Raw genomic sequence first — 23651 nt, 5'->3', positions numbered from 1 at the left:
CTGAGCTTAGTCTCTCTCTGCTTCCTGGTATATTGACTTGATCTGCTTTCCTCTACCACACTCTCCACCATGATGTTTTTTCCTGCCTTAAGCCCCAAGAATAAGAGCTGGCCATCTATGGACTGAGACCTCTGAAAACATGAGCCCCCAAATAAAATTTTCCTCTTCTAATTGTTCCTGTCAGGTCTTTTGGTCACAGCAATGAAAAAAAATCTGACTAAAACATGCATACTTATTCTTGTCACCCTCCAAGTTAGTCTGATCATCTGAGTGAAGGGTGCCACTTACCCATTTAGCCAGAAAAGTATGGGTCATCCTTAACACCCCCTTCTTTCTCACCTCCTCCTTTACCCAAACGTTATCAAGTCCACCTAACTCTACCTTCTAAATTCCCCTTGATGCTGGTCTGCTATGATTTGAATGTCCCCTCCAAAACTCATGCTGGTTTTAACTTCCATGGTACCAGTATTAGGAGGTGGAACTTTTAAGTCATGATTAGGTCAACAGGGCTCTGCCCTCATGAATGAATTAATGCTGTTATCATGGGAGTGGGTTCCTGATAAAAAGACAAGTTCCACCCTATTTTTCTCTTGCAAACATGCTCATTTGTTCTTCCACCATGTAATGTTACAATAAGAATTTGTTATCAGATGTATCCCCTCAATCTTAAACTTCCCAGCCCCCAGAAACACGATCAAATAAACCATTACTACTTAATTTTCTCAGTCTCTGATATTCTGTTATAGCAGGAGAAATGGACTAAAGACATGATCAACTCTTTCTACTCTAACAGGTCATAATTTTTTCTCACCTGGACTACCTATTAACTGATTTCCATATAGCTGTTCTTAGTCCATTCGAATCAATTAAGTATAGGCAGCTGGGTTTTTTAAAAAATTTTTTTAATTGTCAATGGACTTTTATTTTGTTCATTTATTTTTATGTGGTGCTGAGGATCAAACCCAGTGCCTCACATGTGCTAGGCAATTGCTCTGCCACTGAGCTACAACCCCAGCTCCAGCCAGCTGTTTTTAAATAAAACTTTAAATATGAATTTAAAAAATTAAGGTCTATGTTCTTTTATGTATATTATCTTGTACACATTTCCCCTGAGTCATTAATTATTCCATTTTTATTTGTCTAATTTATTACATGCCTATTTTATTTTGTCCCATAAACACTTTCAGATGTTATGACTACAAATCTAATTTTCTCATATGCTAAAATACACAAGAAAATTACTTATTCAACAACTATTTACAAAATGTCTATTATATTTGACACTAAGAATGCAGAGTGAACAACAGAGATAAAGTTCCTATTCTCATATGCATATATATTAGTGGACAGAGACAGATAATATAATAACATGAATGCAATCCCACTTCCAAAAGCTAAAAAAATATATAAAATATCTAGAAATTTAACCAAAGAGGTGAAATACCTTTATAATTAAAAATATAAACATGGATAAAAGCTAAGTGTATGCAAAAAGAAAATGGAAAGACACCATGTGTTCATGGATTGGAAGAATAAATATTGTTAAAAATGACCATACTACCCAAACTGATCTACAGATTAATGTAATTCTTATCAAAATACCAATGAATTTCTTCATAGAAATAGGAAAAGCAATATTAAAATTAGTATGGAACCATGAAAACCCTTGAATAGACAAAATCATCTTGAGCAAATACAAGAAAGCAGGAGGCATTACACAATCTGACTTCAAAACAGAGAGCAAAGCTTCAGTCATCAAAACAGCATGGTATTGTCAATGGAACAGAATATTGAGTATAAGAATAAGCCCAAACATCTACAGTCAACTAATTTTTGATGAAAGTGCTAAGAACTTGCAGTTGAGAAAGGACAGTCTTTTCAATAAGTGGTGTTGGGAAAATCGTATATACAAAAATAGAATAATTAATCTAGGCTTTATTTCTCACCAGTTATAAAAGTCAACTCAAAATGGAATAAGGAATTAAATGTAAGACCTGAAAGTATGGAACTACTGAAGAAAACATAGAGGAAATGCTTGAGGAATTGGAATGGGCAAGGATTGATTTGGAAAAGACCTACAATTCATAGGAAACAAAAGCCAAGCAAAGATGGATAAATGGGGTTATATCAAACTGAAAATCTTGTGTTCTACAAAGGAAACCATAAACAGAATGAGCAGACAACCTACAGAATGGGAGGAAAAATTTGCAATGTATATAACTGATGAAGGATTAATATCAAGAATATGTGAGGAGGGCTGGGGATATAGCTCAGTTGGTAGAGTGCTTGCCTCACATGCACAAGGCCCTGGGTTCAATCCCCAGTACCACAAAAACAAAAAAAGGAAAAAAGATGTTCAGTTACAAATTTTATGGGCTGGGGATGTGGCTCAAGCGGTAGCACACTCGCCTGGCATGCGTACGGCCTGGGTTTGATCCCCAGCACCACATACAAACAAAGATGTTGTGTCCGCCGAAAACTAAAAAATAAATATTAAAATTCTCTCTCTCTCTCTCTTTAAAAAAAAGAATATGTGAGGAATACAAACAGAGAAGTGAAAAATTGTGCTCCATTTGTATACAGTGAATCAAAGAGCACTCTGCTATCATGTATAACTGTTTAGAACAAATAAATTAAAAACTTAAAGGGCTGGAGTTGTGGCTCTGTTGTAGAGCATTTGCCTGGCACCTGAGAGGCCCTGGGTTCAATTCTCAGTACCACATATAAATAAATAAATTAAATAAAGGTCCATCAATGACTAAATTTAAAAAAAAAAAGAAAAACAGAATATGTAAGGATCTCCCCTCCCAAAACTCAATTGCAGAAAAACTCAATAAATCGATTTTTTAAATTTACTATTTATTTATTTATTTATCTCTCTATTCTGGGAATTTAACCCAGGGATGCTTTACCACTGACCTACATACCATAGCTTTTTAAAATTTTTTACTTGAGATAGAGTCTCACTAAGTTGCTGAGGCTGACCTCAAACTTACAATGGAACTTGCAATCCTCCTGTCTCAGCCTCCTGAGTCACTGGAATTACGGGCATCCACCACTGCACCCAGCTCAATAAAACAACTTTAAAATGGGCAACACACCTAAAGAGACATTTCTCAAAATACAAAATAGGAATGACCAACAAGGATATGAAAAATGGTCAACATAACCAATCATCAGGGAAATGCAAATAAAACCCAAAACGAGATATCACCTCACTCCACTAAGTAATGGATACTACCAAAAAGGCCTAAAAGTAAAAAGTACCTGTTAAGATATGGAGAAAAGAAAACTTTGCACATGGTTGGAGGGAATGTAAATTAGTGTAACCATTATAGAAAACAGCTTGGAGTTTCCTCAAAAAAATTAGAAACAGAATTACCATATGATCCAGCAATCCAACCACTGTGTATATATCCAAAAGAAATGATATCAGTATGTCAAAGAGGTACCTGTATGCCCTTGTTCATTGTACAATAATTAACAGTAATTAATATATGGAAATAGTCTAAATGCCCATCAATGGATAAATGGAGGAAATGGGACACACACACACAAACATACACACACACACAGAGAGATTATAATCCCCACTTGGAAGACTGAGAAATGGTTTTCTGAGAGAACCTGATAAGACTTATAGAAAATTATTTCAAAATAATTAGGAGTTCACTAAATCATCCAACAGTGAGGCTCACCTTGACAAAAACAATTAATCAGTCTTTTTGTGTCCCATTTAAATATAACCAAATAGCCAAGGATCCCAAGACATGTGATTAAAACAATTCTGTCATAAAAGGAAGTTTAATGGTTAATTTGAACTGTCAATTTGATTGAATTAAGAGATGCCAAGATGAAGAGGCTTCTGGGTGTGTTAAAGAGGGTGTGTCTAGGAATGATTGGCATGTGGGATAGGGAACTGAAGTGGAGACCCTCCATCAGCCTGGACAGCACCATCCAATAGGCTGGAGGCTTGGATGAGATAAAAATTGGAAGAAAGATAAAAATTGGAAGAACAAGAAAGCAGCCACAGATGCAAGCTCAATTTTTCTTGAATGTGTTATTTTTATTTTACTTAGTTGTTTGTTTGTTTATTGTGGTGCTGAGGATCAAGCCCAGGACCTCATGCATGCTAGGCAAACATTCTACCACTGAACTACATCCCCAGCCCTTGAATAGGCTCTTAATTAAGCCTGAGTATACCAGATTCTCATTTCCTCACTCTTCCAAAGCAGACTCTGCCAGTGATTTTCCAGGAAGTTTCCAGAAACCTTCAGTCTTGAACTTGAGTGGCATCTTTGACCCCTCTTGTTCTGAGGCTTCAGCCTCTTGGACTGCGCAGCTACTGGTTCCTCCAGCTCTCCAGCCTGCAGACGGCCACTGTGGACTATCCAGTTTCTGGTTGTGTATGCCAATCTAATAAATCCCCTTTTTATAATTATACCTCCTGTTGGTTCTGTTCCTCTAGAGAATCCTGACTAATACAGAAAGAAATCAAAATAAACAAGAAAAAAAAATAACCCCACAAAAGAGATTGCAGCTAATCATTAAATGTTTCAGAATTATAAAAGAAGGTATTATAGTCATTAAAAGATCAGTATACTATTTTAAATGAACAATAAATTAAAGAGCTCTCAGGGATTTTAAGTGATAGAAGAAATAAAATTTCAATAGAAGTACTAGAAATGAAGTTGTGGCATTCTTACAAAAACTAAAGAAATAAAAAGGTGTTTCTTAAAATAGAGGATGAAACCAGGAAGTGCAACTTAGGAATTCCAAATTTTCTGGAAAAAGAAGAGAGAAAATGGAGGGGAGGAAATCATAGAAATCATTAAAGGGAAACTCCCAGAACTGAAGAAATTGTTTCCAGATTAGAAGGTACAAATGAATACTTGGTGAAATTTCCCACACTATGGCACACTGTGTTGAAATTGTAAAATTATAAACTGGAAACCAAGAAATAATTATATTTGAATGATGTAAGTTGAGCAGAAAGGCCAAGGTGAGCAAGGACCACAGAGATGACAATAATTACAGGGCAAAGTATACCACTACTATATCCAAAGCATCAAATCTCCCTACTCTACCCTAAAAGGACATCCAGTATTCAAAGGCTTTTCTCTACCTTCACTGTACTATCTTAGCTCAACCCACAATCATCTTCGTTGTAGCATTCTACAATACAGTACTATAATAATCTACAATTGGGATTGCTACTTTCACTATCGCCCTCTATATTCCATTTTCCAGAAAGCAGCCAGAAGCTTCTTTGTAAAGTGTTAATTAGACCCTTTCTCTCCCCTTCTTACCAATTAAGAAGTCCCAAGTTTTCAAACTATATATAAGACAATAGGACATAATTAATCTCCTAAAGGGCTTTATATTGCCACAGAATTAAATCCAAACTCCTCATCATAGCCTTCTGGACTCCTCATAACATTATCTTTGATTATCTTTTGCTTTCACTATCTTTTTCACTACTTTTAAACACACTGATCTTCTTTATGTACTATGTATATACCCAGTACATTTAGATAAAAAGCTAATTTAAAGTAGTGACTGACAGAGCAATTCTTTTGTATATTTTATTCATAGCACTTATGACCAACTGAAAGTATGTTATTAAATTCATTTGCCTATATATTTATTGTCTGTTATCCCCCACTATATTGCAAGCATTGTAAGAACAAAAAAAAAAACAATCTTTTTTATTCATTGTTGTACCTCAGCATTCAGAACAGCATCTTACATGCCGTAGGTGATGAATTAATAGTGGCTTAATTAATTTTTATCTGCCAAGAGTTCTTAAGGAACACAGTAACAGAATATAGAATTTCATGATACATGTGGTGATATAGTGACCATATGTTATGGAATTCAGAAGATATCCCACAAAGAAGAATCCGTTAAATGAGCTAATTATACTCATACCCAAAAAGGAGCCAATAGTTTTGAATTTGTTGTATGTCTTCCAATATCTCTATGAGTGAAGATTAGTGACAAATACACAAATAGAGTGTTACGTGTGTGTGTATGTGTGTATGTGTGTGTGTCTGCAAGACGGGGTGAGTTGATAACAGAGCTGGATAATCAAGGCCAGTTCTTCACTTTATATAAAATAAAAAGGTGAATTGTCCTGAAAAAAAAAACCCTTAAAAATACCCTCTTTTCAATTCTCAAGAACATAAACTTGGATTGGTGATATTGGGTTTCCTTTCCTTACAAGCCATGTGACAGCCTTGGTTTAAGAAATAGTAATCATCTTGGTCTATTGCATCTTCAGTAACAAAACTTTCTCATGGCTCTGGAGGCTGAAAGTGCAAGATCAGGTCTCTAATATGGTTGGTTTTTGGTGAAGGCGCACTTTCTAGCTTGTAGAAGGCAGCCTTCTCATTGTGTCCTGACTTGATTTCGGGGCAGGGGAGAAGAACTAGCTGCCTGGTATCTCTTTTTATAAGGATATTAATTCCATCATGAGAACCTCACCTTCATGACCTCATGGAGACTTAATCTCCATACAAAATATCGTCTCCAGAATACTATCATATGAGGGGATAGGCCTTCAATGTATAAAGTGGTAATACAATTAAGTCACACAGCAGCAATGAACAAAGAGTGTTTTAGTTGGCTTTTTCCGTGCTGTGACTAAAAGAGTTGATGAGAAAAATTTTAGAGGAGGAAAAAGTGTATTTGGGGGATCATGGTTTTAGGGTTCTCAGTCAGTAGATGACTGCATTCATTCCTCAGGCTTGAGATGAAGCACAACATCATGGCAGAAGAATGTGGTGGAAGAAAGTGGCTCAGAACATGATCAGGAAGCAGTGATAGGCTCCACTTTCCAGATACAAAATATACACACTAGGCACACTCTCAATGCCTACTTCCTCCAGCCACAACCTACCTACGTACAGTGACCACTCAGTCAATCCCATCAGGGGATTAATGCACTGATTGGGTTAAGGCTCTCATAACCCAATCATTACACCTCTAAATCATCTTGCACTGTCTCACACATGAGCTTCACAGGGACACCTTACATCTAACCATAACAAAAGAGAAAGAGGGAAAGTGGCAGGAAGGGCTATTAGGGAATTCAGTTTACTGGATAGAGTCCATAATCACATTCTCTTCCAGATTTGTCTATCTGACACAGTATGACATTTTCAATTTTCCAACTCACAGCACTTCTATCTCCATATTACTACCTTTCCAAACTGTTATATGATCGATATAAAGATTGACATATTCTAATATCATCTGGTGGGTTGCATAACTAGGGAAGGAAGTTCTTTGTGTTTAACAGATAAGAAATTTAATGCCCATATCAGGGAAATAATAGGTTCAAAGTCTTACTGAAAATAAGATTTCAAGCCAGATTTAGGACATGTAGCTCTTGTCTCTCAGCAGAAAGCTTTTCCCTCTGAGGAGGTGTCTATTGTCCCAATAGACCCAAGCCTCAGGTTGTTTCTGAGGGAATTCAACAGAAATTTAAGGGTTGATAAAATGCTGGGTCACTCTGACCCTCACTCTGTACTCCCAATTCTGACTTTCTGGACACTCTATGCAAGTAACTGAAAATCAGGAAGACCCCCCCCCTTTCTCCACAAACCACCAAATCTCATTAGAAAGAAGTACACTCTGTACTTGTTCCCTTGGCACTTCAGGTGGCAGAATCTCTTCCTTTCCCAAGCCAATTAGAAGCTTGCAAGCACCTTGTTCCCCTGCCAGCTGTCTTTAAGGACAACATGCTCCCTAAGACTCACATGACAATAAATATTACTTAACAGACTAATTATTCCATACCACAAATGAAAATAACAAATTATTTCTGAGATTGAAACATTGACTACAAACGGACCCCTGGGATGGCCTGATTATGAAGCAATTATGGGTGTGGAAACTATCACGTTCCCAAGACTTCCAGGAAGCCTTTTATGACAAACACCCTCCAAACTCTGACTGATTAGCTGTTCCACTTTTCATTCTATTATTTGTTTTTATTCAGTTGTAAAAGCATAATTTGAAGATCTGAAGTTTTCCACGTGCATGTATTTGCTTTACCTAAGTAACATGTGTTCCATATAGCTGTTTCCAATGCTGGTGCTTATGTGTTCTAAATTTTATTTTCTTGCATCCCTTTTTATTGAAACAATATTCTGAAGTTGTGGGGAAGCATTGGAACTAAAGATTGACAAAATATGGTTCATGCATAAAAGATAGCATGCTGATCATTAGGGAGTACCTGAGAATGAAAGAAAATATGATTCTTCTCAAAGATATATAAATATGGGAACGGTTCTATAGGGGATCATAAACAAAAAAAACTTGATGCCTGGGATAAGATGGGGCAGCGATGTTTTAGTAATCTAGCCCTCGGTCTCTTTGTGTCCTGTTGCTCTTAAAGATGTTTGTGGAAGAGGAAGAAGGAAAAGTAAGTCATTGGATACTTGGGTCTCCTCTGCCAGCTGGGTGGAATTTGGGAAGAAGAAAGGAGACCTATGGGATGCTTTTCTTGCATCACTTCCTTTCCCCCAAACCTGAAGAAAAGTTTCAACACTACTCCTTCCTCTGTTAATGAAGAAATGAACAAATAGATAGCCTGGAGGCCTACTTCAGAGAGGTTCAATAAACAGAGACTGACTTCAATGTAGTTGACAAGATCATAACTGTGCTTAGTGTTTTTCACAAACTTATATCAAGCATATTGCTTAAAGCTGTTTTCTCCCCTTCCTCTCCATTCTCCCATTTTCTCCTCTCAAACAGAAGCCTGCCCCTACCACCATCTCCAGGTGACCCATCTTAGATAACACACTCTTCCATAATAAACCCCCTACTCTCACACACAAGATAAGTGAACCAATTAGGCAGAATGTAATTTTATTGTCATGAACTCTATGCTGGAAATTGGGAAACTTCATGAATTATACATCAAAACACATACACAAAACCACTGTGTTAGCTGAAAATAAATTGTACTATTTCTACTACCCACCTTCGAGTCATATACTCTCATGCTTCCATCACAACATGCATAAATGTACCCAATTAGAAATCATAGAATTGTCAAATGTCAGAGAGGGAAGGGAGTATAGAGATAATTTAGTCTAACCTCCTCATTTTACAGAGGATGAAACTAATACCCAGAGAGAGGACTTTCCAAAGGTCAGTCAGGTAGTTGAGAACAGAAATGAGACTAAAACCATGTGCATGTTTATGATCCTTTGCATCAAAACAGATACATATTCAACCAAGAACTTAAGCATATATGGATCCATTCCCCAAATGAGGAAACAACAATCATTTCAAAGCAAAAATGACCCTATTCATCATGTCTGAATGTCCCTGTTCCTTTCTGCATTGCTTTGCTGCTTGTCAATTCCCAAGACACTTTCCTTCCCCTGCCTCTGAACAGCCCTCACGAATGAGCAATTCCTAAATGCATTTGCTATGACGTATGCAAAGGCAGCCACTCAGAGAAAAGGTCAGTGTCAGTGTCCTCTGTTTCCAAATATGCCTCTTTAAAAAAATCAGACATTACAATACTGAATACCAATTGCCTGAAGACTTACAAATCTCCTCTAGTAAAGTCCAAGACTCCTGAAGAAATGGCAAATCCAATGAAAGTTGTAATGTGATTTACCAAACTGAAAAAAGAACACAAAAGGAGCATAAAGAGACACCATTTTTCTACTGGCCTTGGGAATTGTGGTGACAGGTCTGCAAGTGCCAGACATGACTTCTCATTCCTCTGTCTTTGTACTCAATCATTTCTCTGGTGCCTAAGAAAGTCACACAGGTTCAAGACATGCTCTCTGGTCACTAGAAATAGGGAGTAAGGTCTCTAAGGAGCTCAGAACAGAGAAGTGGAACAAAAAAAAAAGAGAAAAAAAGCAATTATTTATAGCTTTTTTGCTTTGTATTTCTGATGTTTGTATTTCTGGTACCTATTAGTCTGCACAAAACTCTGAATTTTTCATAAAACAAAATCACACTTGTTGTTTTTCTTGGATGTTGCCAAACATTATTAATCAGATGATACTCACAAACACCTTCACATTGTGCTCAAGCCACATTGCTAGTTTCACCTTCCACCACTCCCTCCTGTGGTATAGCCATAGTGGACAACTCTAACTTTCTGCACAAAACCTGTACTTTAAGGCCTCAAACTTTCTACCTCTGTATCTTTAAAAATGGTGTTTCAAATGCCTCCTACCTCTTTTCATTCTTGAAAATTCAGTCAGAAAGTAGCTTTCTCTTTGGGCTGACAGTATAGCTCATGCTGTCAGCTGATGATTTGTGGTAGAGCACTTGCCCACCATGCACAAGGCTTTGAGTTCCATCCCCAGCACCACACACACACACACACACACACACAAAACAATTTTATATGATCCTTACTGTCACCCCAAATTAATTCTTCTGTATATACTTTTTATTCTACTGCTAATTAAATTGCTATCAAATTACTGAATACTATTCAGGCACTGTTATAATCATTCAGAATATAGTAGAAGACAGACATGGTTCCTGTCCCCATAGAATTTATAGGATAATAGTAAAGATAAGTAGTTGCAATAATTTTTTTCATAAGAAATGTGTAGGTGGCTATAAGATGCCACTATAAAAGATCTAACCTAAATTTTAGAGGTGATAGAAGAACCATTTGAAGAAGGAGCATTTAAATTGAGATCTGAAATCAGAACATGAGTTAAAAGGATGAGGAGATGATTGCCTTCAGAGAATACAGGCATGGGGTGAGGGAACGAGGCAAGAAGCAACTTGGAGCTTCAGATAGAGCTGAAAGAAGGGAATGGTGGCACAACACAAGAACTCACAAGTTCAGGCATTATAGGACATGATAGTAATTTTGAACCTTAAACTAAGAGGATCAAGAATTCATTGGAAAGTATTAGTATGGGGGACTGTTTGGAGGGAACAAAAGTACATAGAGAGCCATGATGATGGGTTAGAATTGCATGATAGAGATAGATCTATTGGAGAGACATTAAAGATGGAGAACATATAGGACTTAAATAACAGGATCTTAAGAAAGAGAGATGGGGGATGTTAAAAATGACAAAAACTGATAGTGTTTTTCAGTTTTCAATTTATTCAGGTAAGGGGAAATGTAGGAGGATCAAGGTTGGTTTAAGGTGGTAGGGTTGATAGACAATGAATTTGGTTTTTGATGAGGAATTTAGGAGATTTACAAGTGGAGAGAACAAATAATAATTTAGGTGTGATGCTTTAAAGCTCAGAAGAGCGAGCTAAACTAGAGATAAGAGACTGAGAAACTACAGCATAAAGATAGTAATTGAAGTCATGAAAGTACATAATTTTATTCTAGGGAGAGAGTTGAGTAGGCAAAGAAAGCTCTGTAACATCACAACAAATATTTAAATGTTATGTGGACGATCCATAAAAAGAGATTCAGAAAGAATGATCAGAGAGATAGAAGGAAACCCAGGAGAGTGGGGGTTCTTCAAACTCAAGGGTGGAGAGTACATTAAGAAGGGTGATCATCTGAGGTGAATGCAGTGGAGTTGCCAAGAAGAGTGTATTTAGCAATAAGAGTGTCATTGTGACCTTATCAAAGCTATTTCAGTAGAGTTGTGTGGGGCAGAAGACAGATTGGAGTGGGTTGAGATGAAGAAATGGAGACAGAAATGTAGATTATTCAAGAAATTTGTGTTTAATGGTAGGAGTGAGATTGTTTAGAAACCGATCCTTCAACTGAGCTAAAGGATCCAGGGGGGATTGTTTTGTCTGTTTAACCTTGGAAAGACTAGAACATATTTGAAAATCAAAAGAAGTCAGTAGAGAAGGATTGGTTGAAGATACAGGCAAGTAAGAAATTAACAGATGGCATCAGTCTCTTGCAAAGGCAAACAGGGATGTGATCCAGAATATGGGTGGAATGACTGTCCAGTAATAGAAGGAAAGATATCTATCCCTCCATAATAACCTGAAGGAAAAAGAGTAGTTAACATGTCTATAGTCTCTAAGTTTGGAACTAGAGTTATCTCTGGGTTTAGTGGTAGGCGTTGGGAGGTAGAAGCAAATAGGTGGTGAGGACATTTGCTGAGATTGGTGGGAAGTGAGAGTAATAGAAATTTGAGAAGACAATTTCTGGTCAAGATCTCTGCATGTCATTTTTTTCTACTGCTCCTCATAATTTCTAAAAGAGAATGTAATGCAGTGGTTAAGAATGTGACATCTAAAGCAAAAGTGTTTTGGTATGAACTTGGCTCTACTACCACTAGGTTGTGTGGCACTGATCAAATCACTCAAATATTCTGTCCTCCGTTCCCTCATCTATGCAAAAACAATCAGAAACTTACCTACCTGACAATTTGATTATGAAAATAAAATTAAGGAGTTAATACAGAAGAGGAGCTTCAAACAGTGCCTGACAAATAATAATAACTCTACTATTACTTTTATTATTAAAGCTCTTCAAATATCACCTGAATTGGTTGGCCATTGGATTACATGGAAATGCAATACACACCTGTTACATATGAAGGAAGGTGAATTTTTAATCTGAAAATTGATATTTTAGTTGTCTAGCCAGAATAAAAACACAACAGAAACATAAAGTTTGCTTTTATACTTGATTATATATAATTTTATACATCCCAGAAAATCAGTGAATACAATATAAACCTAGTAGGGAGGACTTGGTCCATAGAGAATGGAGTTGAGAGTAGTTTCTAATAAGGAGCCTTGAGGATTGTGTCCTGAGCCCTAGGGTGATCCTTTTTCCAAATCCAGAAGCAGAGACAACACAAACTTGAGGTTTTTAAGTCCTGCTCCAGTCCTCTTTTCTGTCTTATTTTTTTATTTTTTTTATTTTTTATTTTTTTTTTAATTTTTTATTGTGGGTTGTTCAAAACATTACAAATTTCTTGACATATCATATTCCACACTTTGATTCTAGTGGGTTATGAGCTCCCACCTTCACCCCATACACAGATTGCAGATTCACATCAGTTACACATCCATTGATTTACAAATTGCCATACTAGTGTCTGTTGTGCTCCGCTGCCTTTCCCATCATCCACCCTCCCCCCTCCCCACCTCTCCCCTCCCCTCCCCTCCTCTCTCTCTACCCCCTCCACTGTATAACCCTGAGGGTCTCCTTCCATTACCGTGCAATTTACCTTCTCTCTCCCTTTCCCTCCCACCTCTCATCCCTGTTAAATGTTAATCTTCTTCTCCTGTTCTTCGTCCCTACTCTGTTCTTAGTTACTTTCCTTATATCAAAGAAGACATTTGGCATTTGTTTTTTAGGGATTGGCTAGCTTCACTTAGCATAATCTGCTCTAATGCCATCCATTTCCCTATAAATTCTATGATTTTGTCATTTTTAATGCAGAGTAATACTCCATTGTGTATAAATGCCACATTTTTTTTATCCATTCGTCTATTGAAGGGCATCTAGGTTGGTTCCACAGTCTTGCTATTGTGAACTGTGCTGCTATGAACATCGATGTAGCAGTGTCCCTGTAGCATGCTCTTTTTAGGTCTTTAGGGAATAGACCAAGAAGGGGAATAGCTGGGTCAAATGGTGGCTCCATTCCCAGCTTTCCAAGAAATCTCCATACTGCTTTCCAAATTGGCTGCACCAATCTGCAGTCCCACCAGCAATGTACAAGTGTACCCTTTTCCCCACATCCTCGCCAGCACTTGTTGTTGTTTGACTTCCTAATGGCTGCCAATCTAACTGGAGTGAGATGGTATCTTAGGGTGGTTTTGATTTGCATTTCTCTGACAGCTAGAGATGTTGAGCATTTTTTCATGTACTTGTTGATTGACTGTATGTCCTCCTCTGAGAAGTGTCTGTTCAGGTCCTTGGCCCATTTGTTGATTGGGTTGTTTGTTCTCTTATTGTCTAATTTTTTGAGTTCTTTGTATACTCTGGATATTAGGGCTCTATCTGAAGTGTGAGGAGTAAAGATTTGTTCCCAGGATGTAGGCTCCCTATTTACCTCTCTTATTGTTTCTTTTGCTGAGAAAAAACTTCTTAGTTTGAGTAAGTCCCATTTGTTGATTCTAGTTATTAACTTTTGTGCTATGGGTGTCCTATTGAGGAATTTGGAGCCCGACCCCACCGACTGTAGATCGTAGCCAACTTTTTCTTCTATCAGACGGCGCGTCTCTGATTTGATATCAAGTTCCTTGATCCATTTTGAATTCACTTTTGTGCATGGCGAGAGAAAGGGATTCAGTTTCATTTTGTTGCATATGGATTTCCAGTTTTCCCAGCACCATTTGTTGAAGATGCTATCCTTCCTCCATTGCATGCTTTTAGCCCCTTTATCAAATATAAGATAGTTGTAGTTTTGTGGATTGGTTTCTGTGTCCTCTATTCTGTACCATTGGTCCACACGCCTGTTTTGGTACCAGTACCATGCTGTTTTTGTTACTATTGCTCTGTAGTATAGTTTGAAGTCTGGTATCGCTATACCGCCTGATTCACACTTCTTGCTTAGCATTGTTTTTGCTATTCTGGGTCTTTTATTTTTCCATATGAATTTCATGATTGCTTTCTCTATTTCTACAAGAAATGCCATTGGGATTTTGATTGGCATTGCATTAAACCTATAGAGAACTTTTGGTAATATCGCCATTTTGATGATGTTAGTTCTGCCTATCCATGAACAGGGTATATTTTTCCATCTTCTAAGATCTTCTTCTATTTCTCTCTTTAGGGTTCTGTAGTTTTCATTGTATAAGTCTTTCACCTCTTTTGTTAGGTTGATTCCCAAGTATTTTATTTTTTTTGAAGATATTTTGAATGGAGTGGTTGTCCTCATTTCCATTTCAGAGGATTTGTCGCTGATATACAGGAATGCCTTTGATTTATGCGTGTTGATTTTAAATCCTGCCACTTTGCTGAATTCATTTATTAGCTCTAATAGTTTCTTTGTAGAGCCTTTTGGGTCTGCTAGATATAGAATCATATCATCTTCAAATAGTGATAATTTAATTTCTTCTTTTCCTATTTTTATGCCTTTAATTTCTTTCGTCTGTCTAATTGCTCTGGCCAGTGTTTCGAGAACTATGTTGAAGAGAAGTGGAGAGAGAGGGCATCCCTGTCTTGTTCCAGATTTTAGAGGGAATGCCTTCAGTTTTTCTCCATTCAGAATAATGCTAGCCTGAGGCTTAGCATAGATTGCTTTTACAATATTGAGGTATGTTCCTGTTATCCCTAGTTTTTCTAGAGTTTTGAACATAAAGGGATGCTGTACTTTGTCAAATGCTTTTTCCGCATCTATCGAGATGATCATATGGTTCTTATTTTTAAGTCTATTGATGTGGTGAATAACATTTATTGATTTCCGTATATTGAACCAGCCTTGCATCCCAGGGATGAATCCTACTTGATCATGGTGTACAATTTTTTTGATATGTTTTTGTATCCGATTCGCCAGAATTTTATTGAGGATTTTTGCATCTAGGTTCATTAGAGATATTGGTCTGTAGTTTTCTTTCTTTGAAGTGTCTTTGTCTGGTTTAGGTATCAGGGTGATGTTGGCCTCATAGAATGAATTTGGAAGTTCTCCCTCCTTTTCTATTTCCTGAAGTAGCTTGAAAAGTATTGGTATTAGTTCTTCTTTAAAGGTTTTGTAAAATTCTGCTGTATACCCATCGGGACCTGGGCTTTTCTTAGTTGGTAGTCTTTTTATGGTTTCTTCTATCTCCTCAATTGATATTGGTCTGTTTAGGTTTTCTATATCCTCCTGACTCAATCTGGGCAGATCATATGACTTAAGAAATTTATCTATGCCTTCACTATCTTCTAATTTATTGGAGTATAAGGATTCAAAATAGTTTTTGATTATCTTCTGTATTTCTGAAGTGTCTGTTGTGATATTGCCTTTTTCATCCCGTATGCTAGTAATTTGAGTTCTCTCTCTTCTTCTCTTCACTAGCATCACTAAGGGTCTGTCGATTTTGTTTATTTTTTCAAAGAACCAACTTTTAGTTTTGTCAATTTTTTCAATTGTTTCTTTTGTTTCGATTTCATTAATTTCAGCTCTGATTTTAATTATTTCTTGCCTTCTACTTCTTTTGCTGTTGTTTTGCTCTTCTTTTTCAAGGATTTTGAGATGAAGTATGAGATCATTTATTTGTTGGTTTTTTCTTTTTTTAAGGAATGAACTCCAAGCAATGAATTTTCCTCTTAGAACTGCTTTCAATGTGTCCCATAGATTCCGATATGTTGTGTCTGTGTTTTCATTTATCTCTAAGAATTTTTTAATTTCCTCCTTAATGTCTTCTATAACCCATTGATCATTCAGTAACCTATTGTTCATTCTCCAATTGATGTATGCTTTTTCCTTCCTTCTTTTATCGTTGATTTTCAGTTTCATTCCATTATGATCAGATAAGATGCATGGTAATATCTCTACTTCTTTATATTGTCTAAGAGTTGCCCTGTGACATAATATATGATCTATTTTTGAGAAGGATCCATGTGCTGCTGAGAAAAAAGTGTAACTGCTTGATGTTGGGTGGTATACTCTATATATGTCAATTAGGTCTAGGTTATTAATAGTGTTATTGAGTTCTATAGTTTCCTTATTCAACTTTTGTTTGGAAGATCTGTCCAGTGGCGAGAGAGGTGTGTTGAAGTCTCCCATGATTATGGTGTGGTGGTCTATTAGACTCTTGAACTTGAGAAGAGTTTGTTTGACGAACATAGCTGCACCATTGTTTGGGGCATAAATATTTATGATTGTTATGTCTTGTTGGTGTATGGTTCCCTTAAGCAGTATGTAGTGTCCCTCTTTATCTCTTTTGATTAACTTTGGCTTGAAATCTATTTTATTTGATATGAGTATGGACACGCCTGCTTGTTTCCGAAGTCCATATGAGTGATATGATTTTTCCCAACCTTTCACCTTCAGCCTATGTATGTCTTTTCCTATCAAATGTGTCTCCTGTAGGCAGCATATTGTTGGGTCTTGTTTTGTGATCCATTCTACTAGCCTGTGTCTCTTAATTGGTGAGTTTAAGCCATTAACATTTAGGGTTATTATTGAGATATGGGTTGTTCTTCCAGCCATATTTGTTTATTTCTGTTACTAAACATTGTTTGTTTTCCTCTTTGATTGTTTCCCCCCCCCTTTACTGTCCTACCTCCCACTGTTGGTTTTCATTGTTATTTTCCATTTCCTCTTCCTGTAATACTTTGGCTAGGATGTTTTGAAGAGATGGTTTTCTAGCTGCGAATTCTTTAAACTTTTGTTTATCGTGGAAGGTTTTAATTTCATTCTCCATCCTGAAGCTTAATTTCGCTGGATACACAATTCTTGGTTGGAACCCATTTTCTTTCAGTGTTTGAAATATGTTATTCCAGGATCTTCTAGCTTTCAGAGTCTGTGTTGAAAGATCAGCTGTTATCCTGATTGGCTTGCCCCTAAATGTAATCTGCTTCCTTTCTCTTGTAGCTTTTAAAATTCTCTCCTTATTCTGTATGTTGGGCATCTTCATTATAATGTGTCTAGGTGTGGATCTCTTATGATTTTGCACATTCGGCGTCCTGTAGGCTTCTAGGATTTGGGATTCTGTCTCATTCTTCAAGTCTGGGAAGTTTTCTTGTATTATTTCATTGAATAGACTGCTCATTCCTTTGGTTTGGAGCTCTGTACCTTCCTGTATCCCAATGACTCTTAAGTTTGGTCTCTTAATGTTATCCCATATTTCTTGGATGTTCTGCTCATGGTTTCTTAACAGTCTTGCTGAGCTGTCTATGTTCTTTTCCAGTTGAAATACTTTGTCTTCATTGTCTGATGTTCTATCTTCTAAGTGTTCTACTCTGTTGGTAGTATTCTCCATTGAGTTTTTAAGTTGGTTTATTGCTTCCTGCATTTCTAGGATTTCTGATTGCTTGTTTTTTATAACCTCTATCTCCCTGTATAGTTGATCCTTTGCTTCCTGGATTTGTTTGCGTAATTCGTTGTCGAAGTGATCTTTCATTGTCTGATTTTGCTGTTTAATGTCTTCCTTGATACTCCAGATCATCTGAAGCATGTATATCCTGAATTCTTTATCTGACATTCCATCTGCTGCAGCTGTTACCTCTTCTAAAGTTGCGTTGACCTGCATTGCTTGTGGTCCTTTCTTTCCTTGTCTTTTCATACTGCTTGCGTATCTTTCCTGCAGGTGCGGGCGGCGGCTCTGCTCTCTCCTTATTCCAATTGGGGTGTCGTGGCTACCACGCCGGCAGGTCACTGGGCCTGTTCTGGGAGCTGGTGGCGGCTCTGTTCTGCCCCTACTCCAATTGGGGTGACGTGTCTGTCGTACCAGCAGGCCACTGGGCCTGTCCCGCTGGTCGGTCGCAGATCTGCCCACCTTTCGGGCACGGGTGGAGGCTCTGCTTTGCCCCTACTCCAATTGGGGTGTCGTGACTACCCCGCCTGCAGGACGCTGGGTCTGTTCCTGGCAAGGGAGGCGACTCTGCTCTGTCACTACTCCAATTAGGGTGGTGTTTGTACCACGCCGGCAGGCTCCTGGGCCTGATCCGCCGGTCTGTTGTAGGTCTGCCTACCTTGAAGGCGCGGGCGGCGGATCTGCCCTGCCCCTCCTACCACGCCTGCGGACCCCTGGGCCTGATCTGCAGGTTGATCACTGGTCTGCTCACCCTGCGGGCACGGGTGGCGGTTCCGCTCCACCCCCACTCCAATTGGGGTCACGTGACCACCACACCGGCAGGGCCTGATCCGGGCGTGGGATAAGGATCTGCTCTGCCCCTACTCGAGTTGGGGTGACGTGTGTACCACACTGGTAGGCCACTGGGCCTGACCCGCCAGGCTGTCACAGGTCTGTTTACCTTGCAAGCGCGAAGGGCGGCTCTGCCCTGCCCCTCCTACCACGCCCATGTACTACTGGGTCGTGGGTCTGCCCACCTGGCGGGTGTGGGTGGCGGCTCCGCTCCGCCCCCTCTCCAATTGGGGTCACGCGGTCACCACGCTGGCGAGCCGCTGGGCCTGCTCCGGGGGCTGGCGGCGGCCCGGCTCCTTCCCTCTGGCTCGAGGACAAATTGAGGAGACTCGGGTGACTGAGCCTCACCCCCCTTACCAGGAGACCAACTGCTTATGTCACCGCTGGTATTGATGAAGATCTCTCCTCCACCGCTTTCTGCTGACATCAGATCTCTGCCATGTTGGTATCCTGTGCGAATGGCAGCATTTCGTTCCCCTTGCCAGGCAACCCAAGCAATGGGTGAGTCCTGACCTGCCCTCAGCAGGACCCGGACCGAGACACAGTTTCCGCGGGCTCCTAGCCCCGGTCCAGGGAAGTTCCGGGAGCCGGAACTCGGCCGCTCCGTGCTCGGTGTAAGCTCCTATAAGTGTAAGCTCCAAGAAGCAGTCCCCGCGGGCTCAGTTCCGGGAGCTGGAATTCGGCTTCTTGGTGCTTGGTGTTTGCTCTGATAGTAGCAGGGTCCAAGAAGCAGCCTCCGCAGGCTCCGCAGCCCGGAGCCAGGGCGGTTCCGGGACGGTTCCGGGAGCCGGAACTCGGCCGCCCCGTGCTCCGTGTTCACTCCGATAAGATCAGATTTTAAGAAGCCCCCAGGCGCTGAACCCTAGCAATCTGTCTGCAAGCCGCAGGCGAATTGCAGCCTGAAATTACCTGTTCTATGGCTGAATGAGCTGCGGTCAGTCAAAAACAGGTGTGGTGACGTCAGTTTACCAACATGGTGGCTGCTGGCCTCCTCTGTGGTCTGACCGGTGTGGAGAACCGAGATGGACCGCTTCCTTCCCCGTCTCGAACCCAGAATTCAGCCCTGAGTGCGGTGCTTGCGCGTCTGGCAGAAACTGCAGCGCTGTATCCCTGCGTCTCTATCCCAGCGCGCGTTGCAGACTCTAGCCGCGGGGCGATTTGCTGAATAAGCAGTGTTACCCTCCGTGCGACAAACCTCTCGCGTTTGAGTCCCCGTAGCCGATCTGAAATGAAAGATGATGAAGAGAGAGAGCTTCAGATGGATCCTGCAGACTATGGAAAGCAACGTTTCAATGATGTTCTTTAACTCGAGTTTCTTCTGGCGTCAGGAACTTAACCTCTTCACGGAAGTAAAAGTCGAACCCTCCAACCCCCTCAGCTGTGGCTGCCTGCATTCCTTCCCTCCCGCCTCGAGGAATTGTGGAGGGAGGGGGAGGAGCTGTCTTATTTTTTTAGATTAGGAGGAGGAAAGTTTCACTTTGTAGCTGAAAAAGTCACCAACTGTTTTTTTCAACTGGATAAATTTGAACTGTTTCTTTCTGGAATAGCTTTGGAAATAGCCACAGAATATCTGGGTAAGTTTCATAGGCGGGGGACCACAACACCCACAAACATTTATTTCCCCGGTACACTACAAAAGTATTGTGACAACTTAGTGAATTGAACATAGTGGTTGAAGGACTGAAGATAGGTATATGCTTGGTTGTGAAAGATAGTGCCAGCTTGGGGAGAGTAGAGGAGAACAATCAGTTAAATGGAGTTAGTTGATATGATGCCTTGAAGGTCAAGTCAGGAACGTGGGCTGTCAAACTTTGCTAATACAATCTGCATTAATGAAAAGCCTAGATTACGTGTACATAATAATATGCCACTTTATTATTTTCAGTACATTCTGTACATATGAAATGGCTAAGTGTTGCCTAGCAGAGGTCCCACCAGACCTGATCCTGCCTGATTTATAATTAGTACATTTATTTGTTAGTATGCAAATGAGTACTGCCGTGGCACTTAGGAAAAAATGTGTTATTAAATAAGTGCAACAATCTTCCTGTAATCTTGCTCCAACTATTCATTAGTTCCACCAAACTCTTTTTTCACAGAAGGTACAAAGCTAAACAACAAACCAGTAAAAGTATGTGCATTTACACAATGGCAGTCTAGTTGTGTTAGACTGGGAAGGTGGTATAAAGATATGACAAGCATGCAAATAAGCAACAAGTGTGTAAAATGGATCTCCCAGCAGCATATAGAAGAGCCTAGAAAAGGTGCAATTTGAAATAAGCAAAAATAAAACTTCCCATTTATCCACTTGGTCTAATTTGGACTTAGAGATATGACAAAAAATGCTTTGGAGTCAAAAGTCAAAGCCTAGCTCCATCATTTATAGCTGTATAACTTTGGCTGAGCAAGCTCCTCTGTGCCTAGAATAGAGGTGAGGCTCAACAAATATTCTTTCCTGATGCTCCCCCACATACATGAAAACATTAACAGTATAGAGGCATTCTAGCATAGTGATCAAGCAAGATATGACTCTGAAGACATATTGAGTTCAGAATCCTGACTCTACCACACTGACTTTGTGTCAATTTGATAAGTTTAACCTTTTTATTTGTTGGTTTTCTCCCCTGTAAATTGGGCATTTTAATAGTCTTGTTTATCTTATAAGGTTGTGGTGAATGTTTAATAAGATAATCCACATAAAGCACTTAGCTGAGTGCCTACAACATAGTAAGCCCCAAATAAATATTAGCTCCTAAAAGTTTTCTTTGTTTTTGCTTATGCCCAATCAATTTCACTAAAAAAAAAAATTGGTCTGGAGAAAGACATTAAACATTACCTCTATGTTGCCTAATTCAGTGGACATTCCTACATGACTTTTGCAGCATTTAATATTGATTTCTCCTTGTTGAAATGTAAAAAGAGGGAAGATTTCAGGAAGATGTGAGCAAATTATTTAGAGGATAAATTTTTGGATCAAATGCTGGAAAGAGATGTGGAATCTCTTTCTCTGGAGCACTAAAAAGTGATCAGCTAAATCATCACATGTATAGTCACTGCCCAAAGGCAGGGACTGGTTCAGATAACTCTGGGGGTTTCTTTTTACCTTTAGAGTCTGAGTCTTCCAATTTAGTGAATGATAACAGCTACACAAATGGCTAAAATTCAGGCCTGGATATGTTACATGTGTCACTGCAATGCCCACACAGTGGAGAGTATCTAGTTTACATCCTCATGAAGTACATACTCTTCAACTTTTACACTTGATGAAATAGGCTCAGAAAAGCACCGATGATAGAAACATGAAGATAGTGAGTTTTAAATCTAGAATGTTATTTTTTCATTTATTTACCCACTGTTTAATAAATCCAACCAGTATTAAATTTATCTCCTACTATGTGACAGGCACTGTCTATATCACTGATGTATAGCATTGAACATAGAAGATAAAATCCATGCCCTTGGGAAACTGGTGTTTTAGTAAGGGAATAATATAAGCCAGGACTGTCTGGTTCCAAAGCCTGATTCTATTCAATAATCTCATATAATGCACAGATGGGCTTTTGTGTCACATTACCATTTTACAGTGAAGTTCAAATTTTCCCGTTTTAGACACAGCAGAACCATACACCAAGGAAACCAAACTACTATCTCCGAATTCTTCCTCCTGGGACTTACAGTGGGGTCTGAACAGCAGCAGATCATCTTCATGCTGTTTCTATCCATATATCTAGTCACCATGGTAGAAAACTTACTTATCATCCTAGCTATTATCAGTGACACTCACCTCCACAGTCCCATGTACTTCTTCATTGCAAATCTATCCTTCATTGACATCTGCTTCACAACCACTACAGTCCCCAAAATGTTGGCAGACATTCAAAGCCAGAGTCCAACCATCTCCTTTGCAGGATGCCTTACGCAAATGTATTTTTTTATGCTCCTGGTGGACCTGGACAATTTCCTCTTGGCAGCCATGGCATATGACCGGTATGTTGCGATCTGTCACCCATTACAGTATGCAGCATTATTGAATCCCAAGCGCTGTGCCCTGTTGGTTGTGACTCCATGGGTTATTTCCAACCTGGTTTCAGTACTGCATCTCAGTCTGCTGATTCATTTGACTTTTTGTGATCAGAGAGCAATTCCACACTTCTTCTGTGACCTGGAACCCATTTTAAGGCTTGCTTGCTCAGACACCCAGATCAACAACTTGTTTATCCTAGGCATCGGTGGAACAGTTATCTTCATCCCCTTCATTTTCATTCTTCTCTCCTACACCCTTATTGGCAGCACTGTGCTCAGGGTTCCATCAACTAAGAGAAAGTGGAAAACATTCTCTACATGTGGATCCCATCTCTCCACTGTGTCCCTCTTCTATGGATTCATTGTCGGGGTCTATTTTCTCCCCTCTTCTGCATACTCAGCAGAAAGGGAAAAGGTAGCTGCTATCATGTATACAATTGTAACCCCCATGATGAATCCTTTCATCTATAGTCTAAGGAACAAAGACATGAAAAGAGCATTAAGGAGAATGTTGAGCCGAAAAAGCTTTTTCTGGAGTTGGTGAATTCTGCCATAAGACATCTTTATCATCTTTATCTTTCTTTGACCTGGATGAACTCAAAGAGGATCCAGGGCCTCAGGCGAACCCACTCTCTTAACAGTTTTCTTCCTATCTATTTTCAGACCCAAGACTCTACACCAGACTCATCTCATCATAAAGAAATACACTAAAAATACCAAAATTGCTCCTTTATTCCACAATCTTCACCACTTACAGAGTTTTTCTTGAACAAACTCATGAGTGTATAGTTGGTGCTTAATAATTGCTCTCTAATTTTTTGGTTTATGTTTCCTTTCTTCCTTTTACCAAACCTTACATATTAGATTGTAAACATGAAAAGAAGAAGGAGGGGAGA

General features: G+C 39.2%; 1 protein-coding gene and 1 non-coding gene across 2 annotated transcripts; both read left to right on the top strand.

The window, feature by feature from the left end:
* Positions 1-2258: 2258 nt before the first annotated feature.
* Positions 2259-2332, top strand: Trnav-cac (transfer RNA valine (anticodon CAC)). Its single transcript has one exon. It is a non-coding gene; the product is annotated as a tRNA-Val (tRNA).
* Positions 2333-22276: 19944 nt separating this feature from the next.
* On the top strand, positions 22277-23299 carry LOC124109972 (olfactory receptor 1468-like). Its single transcript, XM_046468970.1, has one exon. The coding sequence runs from the start codon at positions 22277-22279 to the stop codon at positions 23297-23299; it is 1023 nt and encodes a 340-aa protein (XP_046324926.1).
* The last annotated feature ends 352 nt before the right edge of the window (positions 23300-23651 follow it).

Source organism: Marmota monax, unplaced genomic scaffold (assembly GCF_021218885.2).
Source record: "Marmota monax isolate L192 unplaced genomic scaffold, Marmota_monax_Labrador192_F-V1.1 WCK01_AAM20220418_F8-fsc00054, whole genome shotgun sequence".
In the NCBI taxonomy this organism is placed as follows: domain Eukaryota; kingdom Metazoa; phylum Chordata; class Mammalia; order Rodentia; family Sciuridae; genus Marmota; species Marmota monax.
Note: the sequence above shows the minus strand (reverse complement) of the source record. Positions and strands in the feature narration are given on the sequence as shown.